At 39.4% G+C, this 22,671-nt stretch overlaps 1 protein-coding gene across 12 annotated transcripts; it reads left to right on the forward strand.

The window, feature by feature from the left end:
* The first annotated feature begins 138 nt into the window (after window positions 1-138).
* On the forward strand, window positions 139-21,043 carry LOC111248847 (adiponectin receptor protein-like). Of its 12 annotated transcripts, XR_015325499.1 has the most exons (12): window positions 2,498-3,991; window positions 5,079-5,165; window positions 5,687-5,772; window positions 6,536-6,872; window positions 10,280-10,712; window positions 11,738-11,886; window positions 12,697-12,936; window positions 13,463-13,575; window positions 15,965-16,152; window positions 17,188-17,381; window positions 17,580-17,826; window positions 17,994-21,043. XR_015325499.1 is itself a non-coding variant. In XM_086985884.1 (10 exons), exons 4-10 carry the CDS (start codon window positions 10,493-10,495, stop codon window positions 17,721-17,723), a joined length of 1,248 nt encoding a protein of 415 aa, XP_086842010.1. In that variant the 5' UTR covers window positions 2,496-3,991; window positions 5,079-5,165; window positions 5,687-6,872; window positions 10,280-10,492; the 3' UTR covers window positions 17,724-17,796. The 12 variants fall into 12 exon arrangements, 1 of the variants encoding a protein (XP_086842010.1); XR_015325502.1 differs by having other exon boundaries at window positions 5,687-6,584; XR_002672700.2 differs by lacking the exon at window positions 5,687-5,772.
* The last annotated feature ends 1,628 nt before the right edge of the window (window positions 21,044-22,671 follow it).

Here is a 22,671-nt window from a genome sequence, read left to right on the forward strand (position 1 = left end):
ACAAGCAGACACTCTATGATCCAAACTGCGGCTGATATTTGATTACGGGAGATTCTAATTGTACGGGAACTTGCATTTTACCTATTATAGCGTCATAGAACTTGAATCGTTTTTCAAACCTTTTTGATTGGATAGTCCCATAGGAGCTTCCCATAAGGACTGCTTCGTTCAGTAGCCACGATGTTGCCATAATAACAAGTCAAAATAGTAACCTAGAGCTGTCCGGTCGTTCTGGGTAGAGTTAGTGATCACAAATTTGCCGCGTGCTATGACCTTCCCCAATGTGACGTTCTTCTGTAACCCATAACGAGCCATCTGGTAGTGGATCACGAAGAAAAAAACCCATACCCGGAGTTTAGGGACGGGCCAGAGGGCTCTTCTCTAGGACAGGTAAGATGGCTAGCGGTCTGAATAACACAGATCATATACCTCTGAGGTTTCATCATTTTCCTTATGCCAACTCGTCTATATATTCTGTGTCTGCATTTTAGGCAAGCACTCTATGTCCAGCATTACTAAAACGAGCCCAAGAACGGCCAGTTAGACATGACACGGCCCTGAATAAACCGCCGTAATCAATCCAAAGAATTCCTCATACATGGGCTGCCATACCATGTGCTTTTTTCTCATGCAGTCGTCCTTTCACTACGTTGTGGTTTATGTCAATACGTACGTCTGACTTTGAGTCACGTTAAACGTGTGTCCAGTTAATCAGTATCTTTATTACACTTCACCGAGTCAGTCAAAGCCAACGCTACTACTGGAATTCTTTTTCGCCAATAAGGCTAAAATACCACTCAACAGTGCCGTATGTTTGGCTAGTCGCTTAGCTTGCAATCTGAATTTATAGAAAATTTTTCGGAGTGTCTGAGAATAAAATGACAGTTTATTATCATAGTATTCGTCATAGTATACGTAGAGACATGTAGGAATCAAAAGATCGATATACGAAAATAACGTAGATGCCAAACGAGTATATATTTTTATGGAAAAAATATATATTTTATTGGAAACTGTATAGTGTATATCGCTTTGGGCGAGTTTGGGGCGACATCATAAGAACTTTGGTAACAAATTTGGAAAAAGAAGAAAATAAAATAAAGCTATTATTCTAAATGTTTTGACGTAAACTGAGCAGACCGCGATTGAGGTGTTTTTATGCCTACACAAAAAAGGGCGCATACTCTCGCTTATGCGATACACTCAGCACTCGTGGATGCTGTCTTGAAATCTAATGCTTCGAAGGCAAGCCGTATACATACGAATTTAAAAATCCGCTGTTGTCGTTAGGTTACGAATATCAATACTTTGTTCTAATATAGGTAATTAAGGCAAATGTTGTGCTTTCCATTTAAATTTTCCTTTTTCTGTATGTGATGGACTGGTCACTGCTTGTAAAATCTAGTTAAGTTCAAGAAGTTCTCTTCAGCAAACGCATCACAGTCGGCGCAAGTTCAGGATATTTTTTAATTCCACTTTTTCATATAAATTGATTTTGTATTATTCTAGATTTGTCATGGAAACGAGAACTTTTTGGATATGAGTACACCTCAATAACGACAAAGGTTTCGTTCTGACGGGCATGCGTAACATACTGCGTTTCGAATGTCAAGAATTTAACTAGGATAGACAGCCTACGGCCGTACGATGCTTGTGATCCTAAGTATAGAGGAGTGATTAGCATATTCCTGCTAAGGACATGTGCTGGTCCAGATGCAAATCCAAATTAACCAAACTTTGTTTCATGCACTTCAGCCCGAGTCAACGGTTCGAAGTAGTTCCTAAAAGCTAAAGTGCGAATCGTAACACTCTTAATCAACCCTCATAATTGTTAGAGGCCTTCGCTACTAGCGAAATAGCCACTATATTCTCTGGTTGATGGCCAAAATCACACGTCAAACAAAATAACAGCGAATTACTTTGTGTAAAACGAATACAGCCGTTCGCGCCAAATTTGCTGTGATGAAAAGCGGAGTTTTCGCCCACTGTTGGTCATATTAAGTTTTAAAAAACTATGTTGAGCACGTGAAACATACGATAAGAAATACCGCTTAATAAGTTACTGTACGTACTCAGTTGTATAGAATCAGCTGAACTTCAGTGCATATTCTGACACCTCAAACAGGTTTGTTAAGATTTGTCAAACAGATTTGTTTGACTCTTCTTCTAGGTAAGTTCGTATTATGTGTGAAATAAGCGTAAATCATTTTTGTGATTCTTGAGTCACATATGCTATGGTCCCTTTTGGATAGCAGACATACATCTATAACCATGAATTGCCTTTGCGTATTTTGTATAAATTGGAAATAGAGTAACTTATTCAATTGAATAGCACCCGATTTTACCATCGTCCTGTTCCAATTTTGGCGGTACAAACGGCAGCATCTTAATCGTTTTAATCCGACTATTTGCCCCTGGTGACTTTGGTCTACATTTCCGTTTCATCGACCGTAATGACCACAACTACGACTGTTGTGTGGTACCACACACGTATCGACATCCATCCATGGTTTCGCTCAACGTTCTCGATCTCTTTTTACCTGCAGCGCTACCAGTAGTCCATTTAAAGTGCAATGTTTTGACCCATCCTCGCGCCTCCAGCTGTCGATGCCTCAGTGTGAGCCAATACACCTCGCTTGCGCCAACGACGGGCAGAAACAGAAGGCGAGAGATCGCATCGTAGGGCCGCTTTCAATGGTATCTCTCGCGGACCCGTCTGTCGTCTGCTCCGGGGATCTTCGTTATCCACACAGCACTCCTCACCACGGCTCTGTGTGCGCCAGGGGTTATCGTCATAGTCGTCGATGTGCTTGAGAAGTCAAGTGCAGGTTCAGCAGACTACAAAGAGACACCGAGCGAACGTGTGTGATCAGGTGGTGCGGGACACATCTGATATACCGTAGGCTGTGGTGGCAGCGGTCACTTTACGAAATTACGTTATATTGCAGTCAGTTGAGATTTGCAGGTGGAACGCTGTTGTTTTCGTAGTTGCTCGCTGCAAGGAGTACCTGACCGTCACGGTTCAAATCTGCTCCCACAAGGCGAAGGATTGTAACGGCATTAGCAGCGACTGTAATCGCTTGTGTGTGTATGTGTTGCGTGTTTGTGTGAGGTGGATTTGCCGTGGCTCTGTGGCTGTTATTGCCTGCACAGTCTTCGCAAAATGGATCTTTCTGAACTTATTGCGCCAAGGTGCATGGCAGGCAGCAAATAGGTACGATCGATCTTCTGTCAATTTAGTCGTGTTTAAAGCCTTGTATTGAAAAGACGTTTATCGCTAAAAATTCGGTATTATCTGCTGAGGTCAAAAAACTGCACGAATATAATTTGTGTGGAAAATAGAGAAAACCCTCGGAGGAGAGTTTAAGTACGTGCGTATGTTTGTCAAAAGTTGTTTCTCCGTTGTGTCACGGATTCCGACGGCAACCACGCTTGCCTGTATAATACGTAGGCGAACAGCTGCAGGTGAAGCTGTAATGGACCCTTGCCGCGTTATGAAATAGCGAAGATGAAAGCTGAATCAATGTCAAATTCACTCTCGACCACGGGTTACACCTGACATATCTCCACAAGCGGAACCGATATTACGGGACTCGCTGTCTCCTAACCCGATTCACCTATATGAAAATTTTTATATACTTTCATGTAGGGAATCTTAAAAGTCACTTTGACCACAAACTGCAATTTCTGTTTTGCCTACGTCTTACGGGCCTGTCGACGCAGCAATCGACGTATGTATTGCGGGCCTCGGTATGAATGTTTATACTTAGCAGCAGTGAATGACTACGAACTTGGGGTGTTGGTATCGTCAAACAAGATTACCCCTCAGTGGTTTGCGGCAATTTGAAGCGTCTTCCTCATTGAAACCGCAAACGAGCCTGTGACTGGCTAAAAAAGACAGCACTCAGTGGTTAAGTGGTAAAGTGGTCCGCACCAGGTAGACACCTTTTAAACCTCGAATAAGTCAGCTTACTTCATGATCAGTGGATCGGTGAGTAATGCAGCTAAGTGCAAACCAGGAAGTGATAACTTTCCAAGCATGACATTTGTTTTGGTCGTGATGAAAACAAACAAATTGCGTTTCTTTTCTCTCGCAACAACAAGCGAATAAATGACAACGATTTGCTAATTAGTGTCGGTTTATCGAATATAGTGCAATTTAAGTAACGCCAACAACGTCAGAGCAGCTATGTATTGTTCCAGAATCATATCAAGTTGACCATAAGATTCTATAAACAGTCTGTCTGGCTGAACAACCGGGTAATAGGAAATTAAGGAAAACTAATCTTTTCGATTATCGGATCTCGATCTTTACGAGTCAAATGTAGTAGACCCTGATTGATGTGTTCTAGATAATAAGCAGCCGGTTACTTTGCCTATAGATCACGCAGCGTAAGATTGCAAACATAACTTTCATACCGGTGCGTTTCACAGAACTTAAACATTTTTTCATTCTGATACAATTTGTGCTGGCACCTTCGATTGATGTTTCTATCGCTGCTGATAAATCGATGCTGCGTACCATGAATAAACGATAAATAGCCAACGCTAACTGCTTATATGTATTGTATTTCTTCATCTATCTGAATCGGGAAGAATACCTAAATCGGAACAAACTTTGATGAACTGTTCCTCGTGATGGGCATGCGCTCTTCTGCCATTCGTGGCACTACAATAAAACCTATTGTTTCGTGAACAGAAGAACAAACTCATCATGGTAAAAAAAACGTGTCATTTACGTAATTTGAGCGAAAATAAGTTGTTATTCAATCTCTTAGTACTGGACGAATCCCTTACCCTTTTTTTTACCTGAAATCGACGGTTTACACGATTGTCACTTTTCATTCGACTTTCGAAAAGCCCGCAAAAGATTTCTACAGTACAAATAGATTTCAATTGTTGAATCGGCTTTCGATTTAAAAGGCTTAAAAATGCATCCGTCGAAACGGCTCAAAAAGCCATTATTAATACACATAGATTCTTTTCATACCAAAATTAACGGCCGTTTCTTCAATTTGACAATTGAGTCATCCAGATAAGCTTCAGCAGCTAATTTTTGTATTCTTCGAATATTTCAGTCGTCTTGAGTCATTGAATTTTTTGAGACCTTCGACCCTGGCCGAAATCCAGTCCTGCTCACATGGCATACCTGAGACACAGATTGAGTATGACTAGTTTATATCTATCGATATCGCTTGATGCACGGTTACTATGAAAAATTTATTTGCAGAGCTTATTTACTAGTAAGCGGTTTAGGTATTTGATCAAAGCTTTATTCACGGTAAATTGTGGTCAGGAGTAACACTAGCAAGGAGTGTAAAAAATTCTTTGTAGTATGGCTTTGTCTAGATAGTTTTAGAAACGTCCAAGATCAAACATGCAAGTCAACAAAGCGACACATCAGTTCCAATTCATGTGCCACACCTTTAATATGAGACGTGATGCCGTCTGCGTCTCATGGAGAAATATTGTGGAACCGCTTCTAGTGTTACGTTCGAAACCGCCGTTAGCTATTCTGTCAGACTCACGGATACGGTGAAATATTACCTAATAAGCTCTAGTCAGTCCCCTAGCAACAGCACGGCTCTGCTATTTAGCAGCGTCGCGTGCCCTTTAATGCTGATACGCAATTCCACCAAAGAAATTCCTGCCATCTAGTTGTCTGTTTGTACTATTGCCGTTTCAGGAAAGCGGGTGTAATAATGTCATAGGGACGTTGTATCCGGTTGAATTAATTAACACAACCTACACATGAACGATCAACTGAAAGCGGTATCGATGCTCGATTATGTTTGTTTATCCGAAAAGGATAAGCCCGTTATTTGTCTAGATATACTTGAGTCCGAAGCAGTCCAAGAAAAGAAGCGTCTATTGAGAAATGCTTCAGTGCGGTTGATGCTCTGGACTGATTGATAATGAATACACGATCATAGATACGGAGCACAGCCTAACACAGGAATAAATTAAAAAAAAAAAACTGTGATAACTAGGAGCAGCAATTGCGTTATCAGTAGTATGCATCACATAACACGCAAGCACAGACACCCATGCGTGCACCAACTTAGGTATAGGTAGACAGTAAAAGATACAAGGCTCAGGAATAGCGGCAGATGGTTGGCCCAACTTGATGAGGACTCGATGGGAATCAAGGCACAGGGCAACGTCCACTTTAATCGAAAACACAGCAATTTTGACGAAAACTGTTAATCGAATTTGACATCAAGTACTTAGTTTTGAAGAGACTCCACGAACACTGTGCACAAATGTGCTGTATTAATAAACTGTGCTCTAGGAAGTGTTGTAATTCGTTCGGTTTTGCTTTGTTTGTGACGTTGCCCGAAGATGATTGACTGGCCATACCAACACGTGTTGGAAATACCTTTAATTGCGTATGCGTGGTTAAGGTGAAAAGCTCAGCTGGATCAGCATGGATTGCGTTGCCCGTGTCAAGTGGAATGTGACTGAGTGTGATTGTTATGATATAAAAATCTTGTTGTTGTGATCTGAACATACTGGCAGTATTATTTTGTTATAGGCGATAGGAAAAACATCAAGCGGACGAGGAAGACTGTCAATACTGTCAGGTGCGTCTTGTTAGTCATACGATCTACGGACCTTGGACTTGTTGTTTAATCCAGCAGTTACCACCTCGTGCTGGCAAGAGCATACTGTCTGACAGAGAAACGCGCATATCCGTCCATTCTGCGTGGTTAGCTAGATGAAAGTTGGAAAGACGCCTAATGGAGTTGCGCTTAAAAGACAGAACCGCTGCGTCAGTCTGTTCGGTTCAGTTAGCGGAAAGTATTTCGGACCGCCTGAAGCAGTCGGAGCTCAATCGAGTGCCGGACGGACGATATGAATAAATTAACTGTGTAAGATTATGTTAGGTTAGAAAGATGTGCTGTACTTCTATGCAAAACATGACATTTAGACTTATATATCATGCAGTGCTATTATTGTTCTTGTTCGTGCTGTGAACTCAATCTAGTTTAGTTTATTATAAGATACGAAAAAATATCCCAAGTTTTAAATTATGCTCATAGGATGTACTACGAATACGAGTTCAGCAGTGCGCAGTCGGAAAATGGTCCGTAAGCGATAGCACCGAAGCAATGCGTGTGTTTAAGAGGTAGACGTGATTCATTTCTGGCGGAAAACAGCCGTCTGATGCGATAATGGTGATGATGATAACGCGATTCCGCACGGAAAACCTAAAACATTTATTTAATAAAGTGCCTAAGCATGTATAGCAAATGGTGTTAACCTAATGTCTTCGGTTGATGGTCGTCTGCCGACGGTCAGAATAAATTATATCATCATGAGGCTGGTATGAAATTATGGACTAAGTTGTCAAAAAAACAGCGATATTGCAGACAGGCTTCTTTGGCTAGTAGTAAAGTCAGTATACGATCTAGGAATAATAATCCCATCATGTGGGTTTATAAGTTAGGGGTTCTACTACAGTTGTAGTAAAATTTATTCTTTCTGTGTTTATTTGTTTTTATCTGTTCTGAGTTAAGTAAGCTACGTACGATGATTTTTGTGCTATGAGTTACAAAATCTTACGGGTCATATCGTATCTATTGGATACCTTTGTATAGATAAATCGCTTTTTTTTTTCAGTAAGGGCTGAAATTTCCTTTCATCGAAACCATCTTCCTTATGCCATTTTTTGTTGTCACAGTGATGACTGAAGTGAAGATTGATAAGTGAAGAAATGATTACTTAATTAAACTTGTTGACACTCACTGCTCGACAGCGTCGATTTCAATAATTTTATCTCAGTTGTCTAGTACAAGTAATAACTTTCTCCTTTTGGATAAACCAGCACGAAAAATGTTCGTTGAGCGACTAATTGCTTCGATATTAACAACATATTATGGCAGAAAAGGCTGTTTTTTGCTGGTGATAGTCAACGTTTTGTTGAAAAGGATAATTGTCGATCGGCTTGTGGGTATCTACGGGACGGACAAGTAACTGATGCAGAGGAATCGAGCGCGCGGACGGGTAGAATTGACTATTTAGTGCTCCAGTGTCCGGAGTTTTTGACTGGGTGAGACCCAAATATTTGTCAGGCACATGTAACCGTAACAAATATTTGTAATTCAGTAGGAGGCAATTGATGGTTTGATGGGAAAAAAAAGAGGAACTATTAGATTTGTCAGAAAATGTTTAGCAGGTGAGCGGAACGGAACTGTAAGAGGTTCGATTTCACACGTGTATTTCAATTCGTGATCAATAATTTTGCTGACCGTTTTTTTGTCTGCGGATTCGCTCGACAACGCAGTGCCTTATAGCAAGCAGTTTTAAACCTTATGTTCCTTTTTCTATATCGGTTACTAGTGGGAAAACAATCAGAATTAAGTGTGGTTGAAAGTGAATGCGTTTTGAAGGCTTCTGTTTGTGGGTGTATGCAATGTCTACTTTTTCAAGCGTTTTTTAACATCAGAGTGCTCTGTATATCGCTCGCACAATGGTACGTTATGCCTGTACCCATTACTTCGCACAATTTTCGAATGTGCAGATGTAGCAAATGAAATGTAACACCCGCATCGCGTTACGAGTAAATACTATTTAAAGGAAGTGTCTTCAAATAAATAGGCAGCCCCTTCCAAACTTCGTCTCCAAAGTAAATAGGCTATTAGTCTGATTAGGTTGGTCCTACTTATGTCACATCAATTAAGGCTTGATTCTCGTTACTGCCATTCTGGTACCACACGTACAAATCAAATACCAATGAAGTATATCGCGACCATTCATGAAGGGCCTTCCGTATTAAGGGCACACATCCCTACTAAGCAAAGCGCAATAAGACTTCATACAAGGCGAGATCTGCTGCGTTATCTTACGAGGGGACGCTGTAAGTACGGGCCCTGATATCGTACAAATAATTTAATCTACAACTAAATCGCCAGCTGGCTCATTCGGAAACTACAGAATGGTCTGTAGCGCTCGGAGAAATACGAGTCTAGATTTTGCCTGGCCCTTGTACAGGTTATAGACAATGCGTTCATTACTGTTGTTCCGCTTGGAATCAACGGCGTAACTTTTTGTCGTTTTCTTACATAGCAGATCTAGTCGACCTGACTACATCTGTGACGTTTCATCTAATCGATAACATAATAATCGCAAAGCTTCAGAAGCAAATGGCAAGGATTTATCGTCGACCTTAATCAGAAAGGCTAATCAAGGCAAACTTAGGTACAAACAATAAAAGAACGAAATCATCCTGTAAGGCACCCATAGTTACGTTGTTGTGAAAGACGTAAATTCGATTTTTTTTGTCTATTAAAGCTCAATAATGCTTTTTACTCTACAACTACATACGTGACATTCTAGCATAAATTCTTTTTAAAGGAACATATATGATGATGGAAGAAAACTTAAATAGGCACCAAAAAAATGAAGCCTATTTTTTTCTGCTGAAAATCGTTTCTGGTCACATTGACTTTCAGTTAGCATGATACGATGGTATATAAATGCTTGCATTATACTGTTAGTAGCGCTACTTCAGTACTAGTATCAAGACTCAACTAATTAAGATGCCAGTCATGCTTCAACCTGAGAATATAACACGCTGCGATTGATTTCTTTGAATTAATGGGAGTTGTATAATTGATAGGCTAAGCTTTTCAAGGTTGTGTTTTGTGTGGTCGGCTTGCTCGAAATCCTATGGATCGACCGCGACGATTTAGTTGGCAGAAAAAATAAGTTACCTTTTGCGTATCGCCGTATAACACCCATTTCACTGAGACTTGCATTATACTAAATCGTACCGCAAGCTTACTGAATAAGTTACTTCGGACGTGTGACAGTAGCATATTAACGCCTAGGTGATAGGCGGTTATCTCAATTTGCCTGTTACTGTTGCTTGAGAAATCAAGTACGGCTTTATTAATTTTAGCAAGGAAGGTTCTGTAAATGAATTCAGTGCAATCCCGTTGTTTTCATGAGAATTACGTAATATGAGAAGCTGGGCTCTAATTATAATTATATTTGCCACCATCATATAAGAGCACTGTTGGTAAAAAGCTAAAGCAAATTATGGAAGCAATAACCAACGTATTTTGTCTATACAGCTGTGAATTCAGATTGAACACATTTGAACTGAGTGCCAATATTGAGCTAATTTGTGGAACTTAGCCGGATTCTATTGGACAAGTTCGGCCACATACAGCCTGGCGAACAACTTATCTAGGTAATTTACATAATATTGGGGACTGCTTTCAACCACCTTAGTCTAACATTTTACTTCACTGTTTTTTCATTTCTTTCACAGTTTGCATCTTAAAGGACAACCCAAGATGTGACGGCCCATGTAACACTTCACTTCAACGTGTTCTTACGTTGTTAATTAAAACTAGTTAATTCTTCGCAGCAACCCTGGCCAACATTTCATTCTGGGCCCGAAACAGAGGTCAGCGTTACTACGTTCCTCATTCCTCCACACAAAAGCAAAACTCAAAAAATTCTCTCCGTTACTTGCATCATCATGTCACTGCCGAGCCGAGAAGGAACTTCATCAGCGGTGCTAGAGTCTTCTTCAACGTACCGCCGAAACAGCAGTGACGACATGGAGATCCGAAGACGTTGTATTACGGTGCTAAACAATGATCTCGATGCTGACCTTGGCATGTTTGACGACACAGTAAGCTGTTTGTCGGATCCGCACGTGTTCGCGCCACCTGGAACGCCACAGGAAGATGCTTCTGGTACGTATTATTTGCAACATCTCGTAGTGTAGCATTGCCGCCCTTGACCTAACACACAGGACTGTAGTGGTCCACAGATTAAGGGTGCATGTAAATGTTGCTATATAGCGATGCCCGAGTCGAAATATTACGCGCGAAGAGGTGCTAATAATGATGGAACGTTTGGTATTGACAGTAATGAATGCAAAAAGGGAAACCAACACGAGCAAGAAGATATCTCTAGGAGCATTGTGGTCGCTACTACTTAACCTTGACCACGGGTAATTATACTGGCGGTGACGTTTTTACATTCTTCATGGTGTTCGAGATTACTTGCAGTACATATTTAGCGGGCTGTTTATCGTTTGTTAGGCTTCGTAAAAAAAGAAAGCTTACTCTTCAGGTCGTAATTTTGGGTACTATGGACAGATAGAATCCTTAGCCAAGTCTACTTTGCACATAACAATGAATTTATGGTTTATTAACTCAGATAAAAGACATTTGGTGGATTTCAGGTTTTACTGCAGACGCTTGCAAAAAACTAACTTTGTAAAATTGGCTTGGCGGTTCAATTTCACCTTATATACTCGAAACAAACGGAAACAGCGTGTAAAAACACTTAGCATACCTTCAGTCGTGCTTATATATTCAATTTTAGTGGTTAATTCACATCAGTGTTATCGAATTCTCTAATTTTTTTTACTCATACCGTTATTAAAATACCAACCACTACTGATATTAGTTTTAAATAAGCTTTACTTATATCGTAATTACAGAACTTTACAAAATCCGAGGGACATTTGTGGGAACCAAAGTGAATGCGCCATTTAAAGATATGATTTACTTACTATATGTCAGATATTCTAACAACCTTCTGCCTGATGTTTGAAGGCTATGGGTAAAGCCTATAATCCAACCAGTCTCACTATAAGTCTAGCCCCAAAAAAGCTCCAAACAAGCGCAATTCCCTACATAACGGTACATCGTTAGTCTTTGTTTGAATCTGGTTTCTCTATAAATTTTATTATTTTCATTTTATTTTGCAGACGATGATACTAACCTGGACTCGGATGACATTGTCTCGTCGTCGGATGTCGATGGCTTGAACCTCCCGCAGCGTGCAGCCGAGCAGGCCGAACAACTCATGCGAAAGGTTCTTGACGAAGCGGAGCAGGCTGAACAGCTCGTACTTAAGGTACAAGAGGTCAATTCGCCTCAGATCTTGGTTATATCATAATATACTACATTTGCATTGAGATAGGCCTATTTTACCCGGCAGTCATTAATTACCTATAACATGCTTCCATACATCTACAATAATTTAATGATCTTTATTTGACAAATAAGTATGCGTGCGACGGCTGAGAGGCCGTTTCTATTTCTGCTGGTACACTATAGTAAGGTATTGCCTCCTTTGTAAAATAAGCGTTCGATAACACGCTTAACCTTTTTATTGGCTATATACCAGCCCGCAGAAACGCTTCCAATTTTATGTATCAGGGGAATCAAGTACCACTCAAGGAGTTTCAAATTGGTTGATTAGAATTCAGACGTTAGCCCGCTAAGCTTTGAAGATATACTTAAAAAATGTGTGTTTTTTTTCTATACTTCTATAGATTTACTGTTTAATCAGTTATTAACTCCTCTGTTTAGTTTTGCTGGGTCCGCAAATTTTGATTTAAAAAGAAAATTATTTTTATTTATTTTTGTTATTTTCGAAAATGCGACAATATACTTCTTTAAAATCTGATTAGCATACGCAATGTATAAAATAAAATACGTATGCTTGTAAAACGTAGTCAATGTGCATTTTTTAAGAACATTATTCAACAGCAGTTTTCCTCTGGCGGGATGTAAACTTTCAACTTTGGAGCACAAAAAGCTTTTTTGCTATGCTATTTTATTCGTCGAATGACTTCTTTGTTAGGTATTTGCTAATATAACACTAAAAGTTGCATCCAATAGCCTTTTCACCGATGTTTATCTCATTTCACCATTATTTCAGGTATTGGAAGAGGCTTGGAAGGTGTGCCACTTTAGCTCGCTGCCTCAGTGGCTACAGGATAATGACTTCCTGCATCGAGGTCACCGTCCACCCCTTCCGTCGTTCTCGGCCTGTTTCCGCTCCATCTTTCGAATTCACACAGAGACTGGAAACATTTGGACACATCTACTGGGCTGTTTGTGGTTTCTTGGCATTGCCATCTACTTCCTAGCACAGCCCTCGGATTATCTACAATGGCAGGTGTGTGGAATGATAATGCTGTAAAGGGCGACGGGCTGACAATTTTCCCTCTGCTCCCATATAAATTGGGTTGTATTTTGTTCGTGCGCGTATGCAAGCTGGTGTCCAAACATTAGATTAATGGCGAATGATTATTGATTCGTAGGAAAATGTCTATAGTGTGCAGAGGTCTTCAATACGTGATAGGAATCATAGAAGTATCGTTCTGTATTTTGTTAGCAGCGGCCAACTAGACATGCAATATTTATGCTAAGAAATGCATTAAAATAGAGAATTGTCCACCGCTAGAGCGTTCTAGTACACTGAGAGATAATTATTATGTGTTTTACTCGTTTAGCATTTAATCAGCGTTTAATTAAAAACATGACTAAACACGCACAGTGATTTTTATGATAACATTTGTCCTTTGGTCTTGATTATGCAAAGGATGGACATCTGGCACAGTAGAAATCAAAAATATAAGGCACCAGTTAAAAAGTACTCGAGGTATATTGTTGGATAACCTGTTGACTGCTTACATTTTTAGGAAAAACTGGTATTTGCAACATTTTTTACGGGTGCGATCCTCTGCATGGGCATGAGCTTTGCGTACCACACGGTATCCTGTCATTCCGAACAAGTTGGAAAACTTTTTTCAAAGTAAGTGCAGCTAGCAAGGAAAAAGTGATAGATTTTATATAGTTTCTCATTTATTAATTACATTGAATTCATATATGAGTCCAGTTTTAATCCGCTATTTCCAAACCCAATTTATATCGTTTTAGTTGTGGTAGTATGTGCAAGACCAAGGTGATTCAATTGGCATGAAATTCCGAATTAGTCGAGTGGGTTTTTGTTAGCCGCAACCACTTAACTAAAGTTGATGCCGCAGAAACTTTGTTCTTAAAAGAGCACGGGTTTGTTACGAAATTAAGGAATTGGAATGTCGATATCAAAGCTTGTAAGTAATAATTATTTAGTCAAAAGTCCCACACATCGTACCTAGTCATTACGTTTGCTAATGTCATAATAATGTTTACATTTTCGAAATCATTTTATCAGGTAGCTAATACGCTTGATTATAAACACACTAGCCGCAAGTTTGTTAATTGTCAAAGGTGTGCAGTCAGAGACGGCGCAGTTTTCATCTTCGACAATATAATGCATACACTCTGTTTGGTTAGATTTTATCAATCGCAGACTCGCTCAAGCAATGGATAATACTCTAATTGGCGGAATGGCACGTAATAGTGGTAAATTTCGCATCCGCACCATGAAACAAAATCACTGACTTTTTCTACTAAGCATAAGCAATTCTAATAGAACTGATGTTCCAGATAGAATGATGTGCGGGGCTCGTAACCTCAACGTTTGGTTTTGGTGAAGCCCTTGATTCTTATAGCCGTAATTGGCAGCTAGCTCTAAAAAAATTCTTTGTACCCTGTATGGTGAAAATCTTAAGGTTTTTTGGCGGTATTATCGAACATAACTGGATGCAGAGTGAAAATCTAAAACATTCAGGCAGGTATTGTAAGTATATGTATCTCTCAGACACGGCCTAAAGACGGTTCATTAACGTTACAGAGGGATGATTAGTGAAAGCTACCAGTTCGATTCATAATTCTGCGCATACAGGCGTCAAATCAAACTATAAAATGTTCTACATATGATCAATCTTGTTCAATAATCAATATCAATCATATATTTACATTTGACCAGCGTATGATCTTAAGGCGCTGTCAGATTATGCATGTGCACTATTGAACTTCCGTCAAGTACATACAAGTCGGTTTATGATAACATCACACAGTTACATCTAGGTTCGGCTCTTGTCTACATTGGTTACCTTTGGTTACTACTACATTGGTTAGTCGTTTTTATCATAACTACTCTCCTTGTGACTCCCTCGTTTAAATCTACCTTTATCTCTTTCATAAATAATATCAGGTTCAGCTTCACTACGTGAACGGTAAAGTTCCCAGTTATGTGCCTGATCGGCTTCATCGAGGGGCGAAGTCGCGCGATACCATCGACAATCGGTTAATGGCTCATGGACCATGTATTGTAACCAATCCTTATTTCATCTGTAATCTTATTGCTAGTCGGCACACTCAGTTGGTTGTCTCAACAACAGGGTATGGCGCGACACGACTCAAAACAGGCTCACGCCTCTACAAAATGTTTTCGATGACAGCGAGTTTGTGTGCATATACCGAACCCTTGTCCCCTTGTGCTACGGTCCCCGATGATGTCTACGAGAACTAGTTGACCTGCTAATGCTACCACTGTTTTCGACAGCTATGTTTGTAAGTCGTTTCTGTGTCCCGAAATATTTGATCGCGATTATATCGATCGGAAGAGCATACAAAGGAAGATCGAACGGTGAACGCGAGAGATAAATAGTGAAAAAAAGATGTATCGAAACATCTTGCGCATTTAGGTGAACTGAATTGTTAATTCAGTCGGTGTCTTATTAAATGTCCTCGAGGTAACTGTAACAGGGGTGCACGCTAAAACGACTCGGTCATTTGGTAAGATGGCTGATCATTCTAAACATATGTTAACTACAGATCTAAAAAGACTATGGGTTTATTCAGTCGACGGTTTTTGTACGTCTAGGTTGAACTGGTAGAGGAGGAAAAAATAAGGTCGTGCATTGTTTTTCTGAAATGTTTCTATGTCAAAAACAATTGATCTAGACACTGCTATTCGAACTATACATTCAGATTAATAACTAAACATGAATAAAAACATGTTGACAATGCTTTCATCTGACGTGGCTTAAAGTAGTCTAGAAAGCCTACTACTGCCAAAATCCTGAAATTTTTATATGATCAAATAATTTGGGCCATATTCTTCGAAAAATGATTGGTTAAATCACAGATCATCTGCTATGATGTTAGCTAGATAGAAAGACGATTTTATTTGCGTGTGCTTATTTGCATGAGCTATATATATTTGCCACGATCCCCAAGTCGATGCAATGAATCTAGAACGTGCGCCATCAATTGCTTAACCTATTTGTACATCGGCTTTGCGTTTATTTCAGATTTGACTACTGTGGCATTGCGCTGCTAATCATCGGATCATTCGTGCCGTGGCTCTATTATGGTTTTTACTGCTCGTTCCAGCCGAAGCTCGTCTACCTAAGCGTCGTCATCGTTCTCGGAATCACTGCCGTTGTCGTGTCATTATGGGACAAATTCGGCACTCCTAAATACCGACCGCTGCGCGTTGGTGTGTTGTCTATATTATAGCTGTTAATATTTCTATTATTGCTGATTGTCGTTCTGTTACGGATTAAGTCACGCAGGATTGTTCTTAAGAGGTAACGGCGTAGAGAGGGTGGCGTGAGATGGTTGATTATTTAGATGCGAAATGATAGAAATGGCTATTGAAAAGGTATTGTGAGTGGGGCCGATTGGGTCCTCGTAGCCAAAGTCGGCGTTCTTCCGTTTATTTGATTCTAACACGAAAGTTATTATTAATCCGTCCTGGGCGCCTTTTTTTTCTATTAGCACAGCTAGACCGGTGCTAGATACTATCCTTTCTGTTTAGCAATCGCACGAACCTTTAGTGTAGGACAAGCGAGAACCTCATCAGTTAGATTAGAGAACAGAATTAGTTCAATTGTTCATTTTTCTAGCATTTAATTTTAGCGTGCTTGAGTGCGTTTTTACGTAAAATAACGTTCACATATTCCTGTTCAGTTAGCAACTGCTGGAGATTGTCAAATATTCCATCAGCAACACAAAGCCGAGAGTAACCACGTAGAAAAGAGCTGGGAACAAATATCTGCAGTATAGATTCTTTAGACGTCACGCAAGCTTCCACCCAGACTACACTTTTCTCTAGGTTTATATTAATAGAACCCATATGGCGTGACGTTCAATAAATGACGACTAACTTTCAATGACTGAAGCTATTTGTTCCATCTCCTAGCTATTTTTAACTTTTTTTTAACATGACCTTATACGCATTTATGGTATCAGACTGAAATGACTACACATAAAGAACTTCGTAGATATTGTAAAGACATGTACACATTATAAGCACGCATAGATTCCAAATAACTTGACTCGATCAACAGACGACGGCGACTATTGTTTAACAACAAAATAGGATACGCTACGATAACCGCAACCGATTAAAAACCATGTATATTTAACAATAAAAACAAAATGATTTTGCTTTTCTCTCAGAACGCAGTTACACTTTCACATCGAGCGTTTGTCACATACTGTATTTTGCTTATCTATGTCGTTATTGTAGGCGTGTTCACGGGCTTCGGATTGAGCGGCGTGATTCCTGCTGTGCACTATATCTACTCGAAAGGCTTAATTTCAGCGTTTTCGCACGCCTCGTTCGGCTGGCTTTGCCTAATGGCCTTCCTCTATATTCTTGGCGCAGCACTGTACGCCCTACGTGTTCCTGAGAGATGGTTCCCAGGAAAGTGTGACATTCTGGTTTGTATCTACGCTCAGTCGTGAAAGCCGTGTAACTGACATATATAGTCCACTGTCTTAATTTCTGTGTCTGTTTCGTGCCCCTTCAGATCTTGCTCAATAGAAAATCTCTTCTTACGGTAGTAATTTCGCGCTCAACAGTAATTAACACATCTCAATAATGGCAAATATCGTTTGTTCGTGTTTCGCTGTTTGCAGTTTCACAGCCATCAACTATTCCATATTCTAGTGATAGCTGCGGCATTCGTCCACTATCACGGAATAACCGAAATGGCTATGAGCCGGCTTAGTATGGGACAATGCGACGAACTCGGGAACACCCCGAAGGTCATCACGTACTAGATAAATGAGGGAGAAAGCAAAAAGATTCGAGACAATGGCCTCTCGCTCCAATCGGAAGGACAGCGCCCGTCAACAACGAAATTAACTGGAAGGAGAAAGACGCGTAAGAGACAAACTGAAAACGAAGTATCGACATTACTACAGAACTAGCACTAGCAGACCATTGAGACCCTCCCTCATGACATCACCCAGGAGACACCCAAACATCCAGTTATGCTTATGAATGAATGAGTGACGAACTTATGTGATTTCGATATCTTTGTATTGCAGATGTTCGGGGTCTTTTCACTGGTGATCATCTGGTCGTCACTGATGAAACGATGTGAAAAAGGAGTATTGCTTCGTAGAATTGCATCAGCTCGAAAAACGAGGCTATAGATAAATGGTGGCAATACGTAGTTTTGATTAGACACTACAGCGCTTATGAGTGCTGATGTGTTTGTGCTAATCTGTGTTATTCTTGCATTTTGGTTTAATCCTGACTAGTAGAGTTCGTGAGTCTATTCTAAATAGATCTCAATCTTCCAGAGGTCAAAAAAGGGTGGCTTCTCTATGCAAAATGTGTATCGTCCAAGTTCCATTATTACCCGCAGTAACTTTTACTGAAATATTCATTGCTCGATGAGATATTGAGTTAGCTGTGAAAGTATGTGGATTAGGCAGTCGAAGATGTCGAAACGAACTCACAGGGTCGATCTCAGGTTCTACCTGACTCAGGTTCCACGTGAGGACCCGCGATCGTCGTTCGGCTCCAAATACATTGAAGTTTGACAGCGCAACGTAACCACTTATTGAGCTGATTTTCGGGTCGAAAAATATCTGAAATAAAATGGCCTTTTGCCCGTCTATTCCTCTTTAGAGCAATTTAACCGTGGCTTTTTATGTGAAATTTTCGCTTCTCTACTTGAAAGAGATAGAACTGACAACGACATTGTAGAAGCGCCAACCCCTTTTAGGCCCATGGGTGAAAAGTATGTGATACGTAGACAAGTAATAATGATTTCATACTATATTTTGTTATTATATTAATACCTCGTACAACTTGAATGCCAACAGGCTAACACCGACCACACTAAAGAAGCGACTGTCCCATGTATCAGCTTTGCTATGACTAGAAACACTGAAATGATGAAATGGTGGCTTACATCATGTACACGATCCGAGTGTGAGAGAGAGAGAGAGAAACAGTGACAAGAACCCTTTCAACACCTAAAAAGTCGCTACTTATCGGTAGAACAAAAAAGCTCCTTGCACTTAATACGCACCCAAATATTGAACAGTTAGTCACACTTCTACACACCCATGAAAAATACAGACAGATACGCATAGGAGTGACATTTCTATCCAGCTGCCCTTGGAGACCTGATGATGCGGTTAATTTTGCAGTGATTTATTTACGTTAGTTCAAATTGCTTACATTTGGATAAGCGCTGTGAGTGGTTAGGACAAAAACGATAAACAGTTCATACATTGAATAGAAAATATATATATATATATATATATAAAAGGGATCAAAGCAACGGACCTCGATGAGCGGAGGAAAGGAAAAACAAATAACATATTTTGATAAGATTAGTCAAATAATACAAGTATGTTATCCTAACGAGGACAGTAGATGCTATAATCTTTATTATTATAAGACTATAATTATTAGCAGTCACTAGTATATGATTTTACCTATGAAGAAACTACCTTGTTCCTTAAGTGATGATGGATATCAGAGAAAACAAAGACAGAATAATCGTGAACATTTTCATTCATTAAGTTATAAATGTAACCAGTAGTCGAGACAGATGCTATATAGAAATATATAATAAAAAATATATAGGAAGGTTCATGCCAAGAAATGTGGGTACTACGGATTCGGGCGTGTAGCGGAGTCAGGCCATAGGAAGCTGTAATCAATATCTGAACGAATTTTAAAATATTTATTGGACAGAAGACAACGACAGCAAGCGAGGGGAAGATATACTCGAGAAGGACATTATACTGGAACGTTTAGACGTTAAGCGAATCAAGTTAGTGTTAAAGCTACTCAGGTATCACTCTCCGGTGAAAGTAATATGGGTTGGATGTGGTTTAATAGATATTTGTGTGATGTTTTGAGCAAACAAGCTTTTTACGGGAGGAAAGCGAAAAGCCGGGTAGAAAAACTCAAGAAGTTATCGACAGGTGGAAAGACGTAGGAGCACAGGGTAGTTTAAAATTCGGATTACAGTTAATTTTTTTGAAATTTCTGCTTCTCGATCCTGTCAAACGAATGAATTATTACGTATCTATAGGCCCATCAACTGGTCGACAGTATAGCGTTTTTAAACCACTGTGTGAAACAACGAGGATAAACCTCTTTCGTTACCAGAAGTACACTTTAAACATTCGTGCTGCTAAAAAAAAACTATCATTCTTACATTGTCCTTATGCCCTTTTCCACAGTAGCTTTCAAATGTATATTCAGATGCAAAAGGAGGGAGTTACTTCGTACCTGTCTACTAGCTCTACAAATAACAGATAATGTTCTCGAAAGCTCCTAAGTGACAGAAAATAAAAGCGAGTAAAAATAAAAAATCGTCTGCCCAATGATTTTCATATGTTCTCCATTTGACGAGAGAAAAAGATCACCAAAGAGAGAAAAAGCAAGAGAGCGGGAAAATAATTATTTAGATACTATATAAGGTGTATTAACGTAGAGCTAAACAGAAACAAGCCTAAAAACGCTTTAGATAGCTATAACAGTAACCTAAAGAACTATGAGGAATTCAATACGACAACCAGTGATTTTAGCGGCGAAACAAAGAAAGGGTCATGAAAAAAGCGCGTTGTCTGATTCACGACTGGGAAGACATTTCGCTGTTAGTATTAAGAAATAACCTCTGTCTATTTAATTGGACCTAAATGCTCTGGACGAGAAATGTGCTTGTTGTTGCTTGCATGTTGAAGTCGTCGATGATAGCAGGTTCTTCGAAGGCGGCACAGACCTCGAACAGTTTATTCCGTAATGTATACATTACGGCGTGCCAGATAAGCAAATAGCAATGCAGTGACAATGCAGACGTCCGTAGAGTGAAAATAAATTAAGAGAAAAATAACTAAAGTTACCGAAAATGATAATCATGATACTAGTGATGTTTTAAGGTGATGATTGTACATTTTTAAACGTGACGATCATTGTGATAGCGGTTGAACGAGCAACTGAGTGAATACACGCGTGTAGTCTTTATTACACATTGAACAATAATTTTAATAAAAAAAAAAAGGAACAATGATAAGTGGAGATGAGTAAGTAATAAATATACGATTATAATGATGATGAAAAATGAAAATGAGCCATGTTCTTTATTTGGTTTAGACCGCTTACTACTTGTGGTAGTAAAATAATAAAGACATCAGAAAAGTGACAATAAATCATTTCGACAAGCTCAGCCACGTTTTGAATATAACATTTAGCTTAGTAGCCTTAAGACGGAATAAACAGAATAAATATTAGAACAAAGCTTAGTACCAGAGCACCACAAACTGTTCTGTCGGAGCATCTTCAAGATTCGGAGCATCAATAGGTTTTAGACGAGAGAAGTTATTCTTTCTGGAACAAGGCAACAGACCCGTGTCAGACAGGTGGGAAACGATGTCTTCTTTGCAACTTGGGCGTAAATGAGATATTAACCAATCCCTTAGCGCTGGACGAACCCCTGCGAAGATCAAAAACCTATTTTTTTCCTAAAATCGATAGCCTATCCAGTGGTTGCACAGCTTCCCAAAAAATTGTGAAACAATTTTTTGAGACGGATCAGAAGATCTACAATAGATGTTAGAATTAAAATTTTTAAAAATTCATCAAAATGGCTCAAAAAGCCATTTTTTATCATTACAACTACATTTTAATACGGAAATCGACGACTGTTTTTTTACAGGAAAAATGAATTGTCAATTGTGTAATAAGATAAATACCAATGATTAGTCTTTTTTTGCTTTTCTTTGCATCTGAGGAACTTTAGGCTCGGAGTAGTTTGAAAATTATTATTACTATTATTATGTAGTTGAAACGGGTTCACTATAACCCATTCATTTTCTAGAAAGTATCAACTGAAGACTCCCGTGGCGTTGGCCCATATACCTCACTAAGTAGTGTAGAATGAGTCACTAATGATTTTGTCTGAAGGAATCAGTCATTCAACAACGCTAAAACGATATTTTTTTTTGTCTAGGAAGAGACGAGACTATGGCTAGAGAACTCATCATAGATCAATAAAAAGTTCTATTGCGCAGTGTGGTATCCCCTTTTGAATGGCCTAGGTAATGGCACCTTGAGTAAGAAGCGAGCAATGCGCACACTGTCGTTCAAAGTGAACGTTATCGTACTAGAGCCTATGTAACTATCGTGGTTATGGATTATTTTGGTATTAATAGTTATGATAAATTCTGTTTTATGATCAGAATCATTCGCAATATTGATGCACATGGTGAATGCAAAAAACGTTTTTGTACGCAACTACATGGAATACGTTGATGACAACAACACGTAGCATAACCAACGCGAAGTTACGATACTTTAGTTTAAATTGACATCTAAGCACGTATGCGCGTAAGGTGCGTTTTACTGCAAGGTTACTTCAGTTCTTTCAGATTCAACGTAAAATCAGCATCGACAGATCCGGTTTTCTATATGCTTCGAAGTAGTGCCCCGGTTAGCTTCATCTCATCCTTGTTTATATAGTTTCCATTGCGACAACATACTATGACTCAAAATGATGATTTTTAAAAACAGTACTAGCTTTTCGTTTAACATAGGAAATATAGTTTTGGTAAAGACGAAAGTGCGGCAGAAAAGCGCGATAATTGTTTCGCGTATTGATTGTTTACCAGAAGCTTGATAAAATATAAGAAAAATACTTATTTGTCCCATACAGCGCCACCTTTTTAACTTTGATCGAAGAAAAATCCGATAGCGCGA

Source organism: Varroa destructor, unplaced genomic scaffold, assembly GCF_002443255.2.
Source record: "Varroa destructor unplaced genomic scaffold, Vdes_3.0 BEIS01000004.1, whole genome shotgun sequence".
Lineage (NCBI taxonomy): Eukaryota > Metazoa > Arthropoda > Arachnida > Mesostigmata > Varroidae > Varroa > Varroa destructor.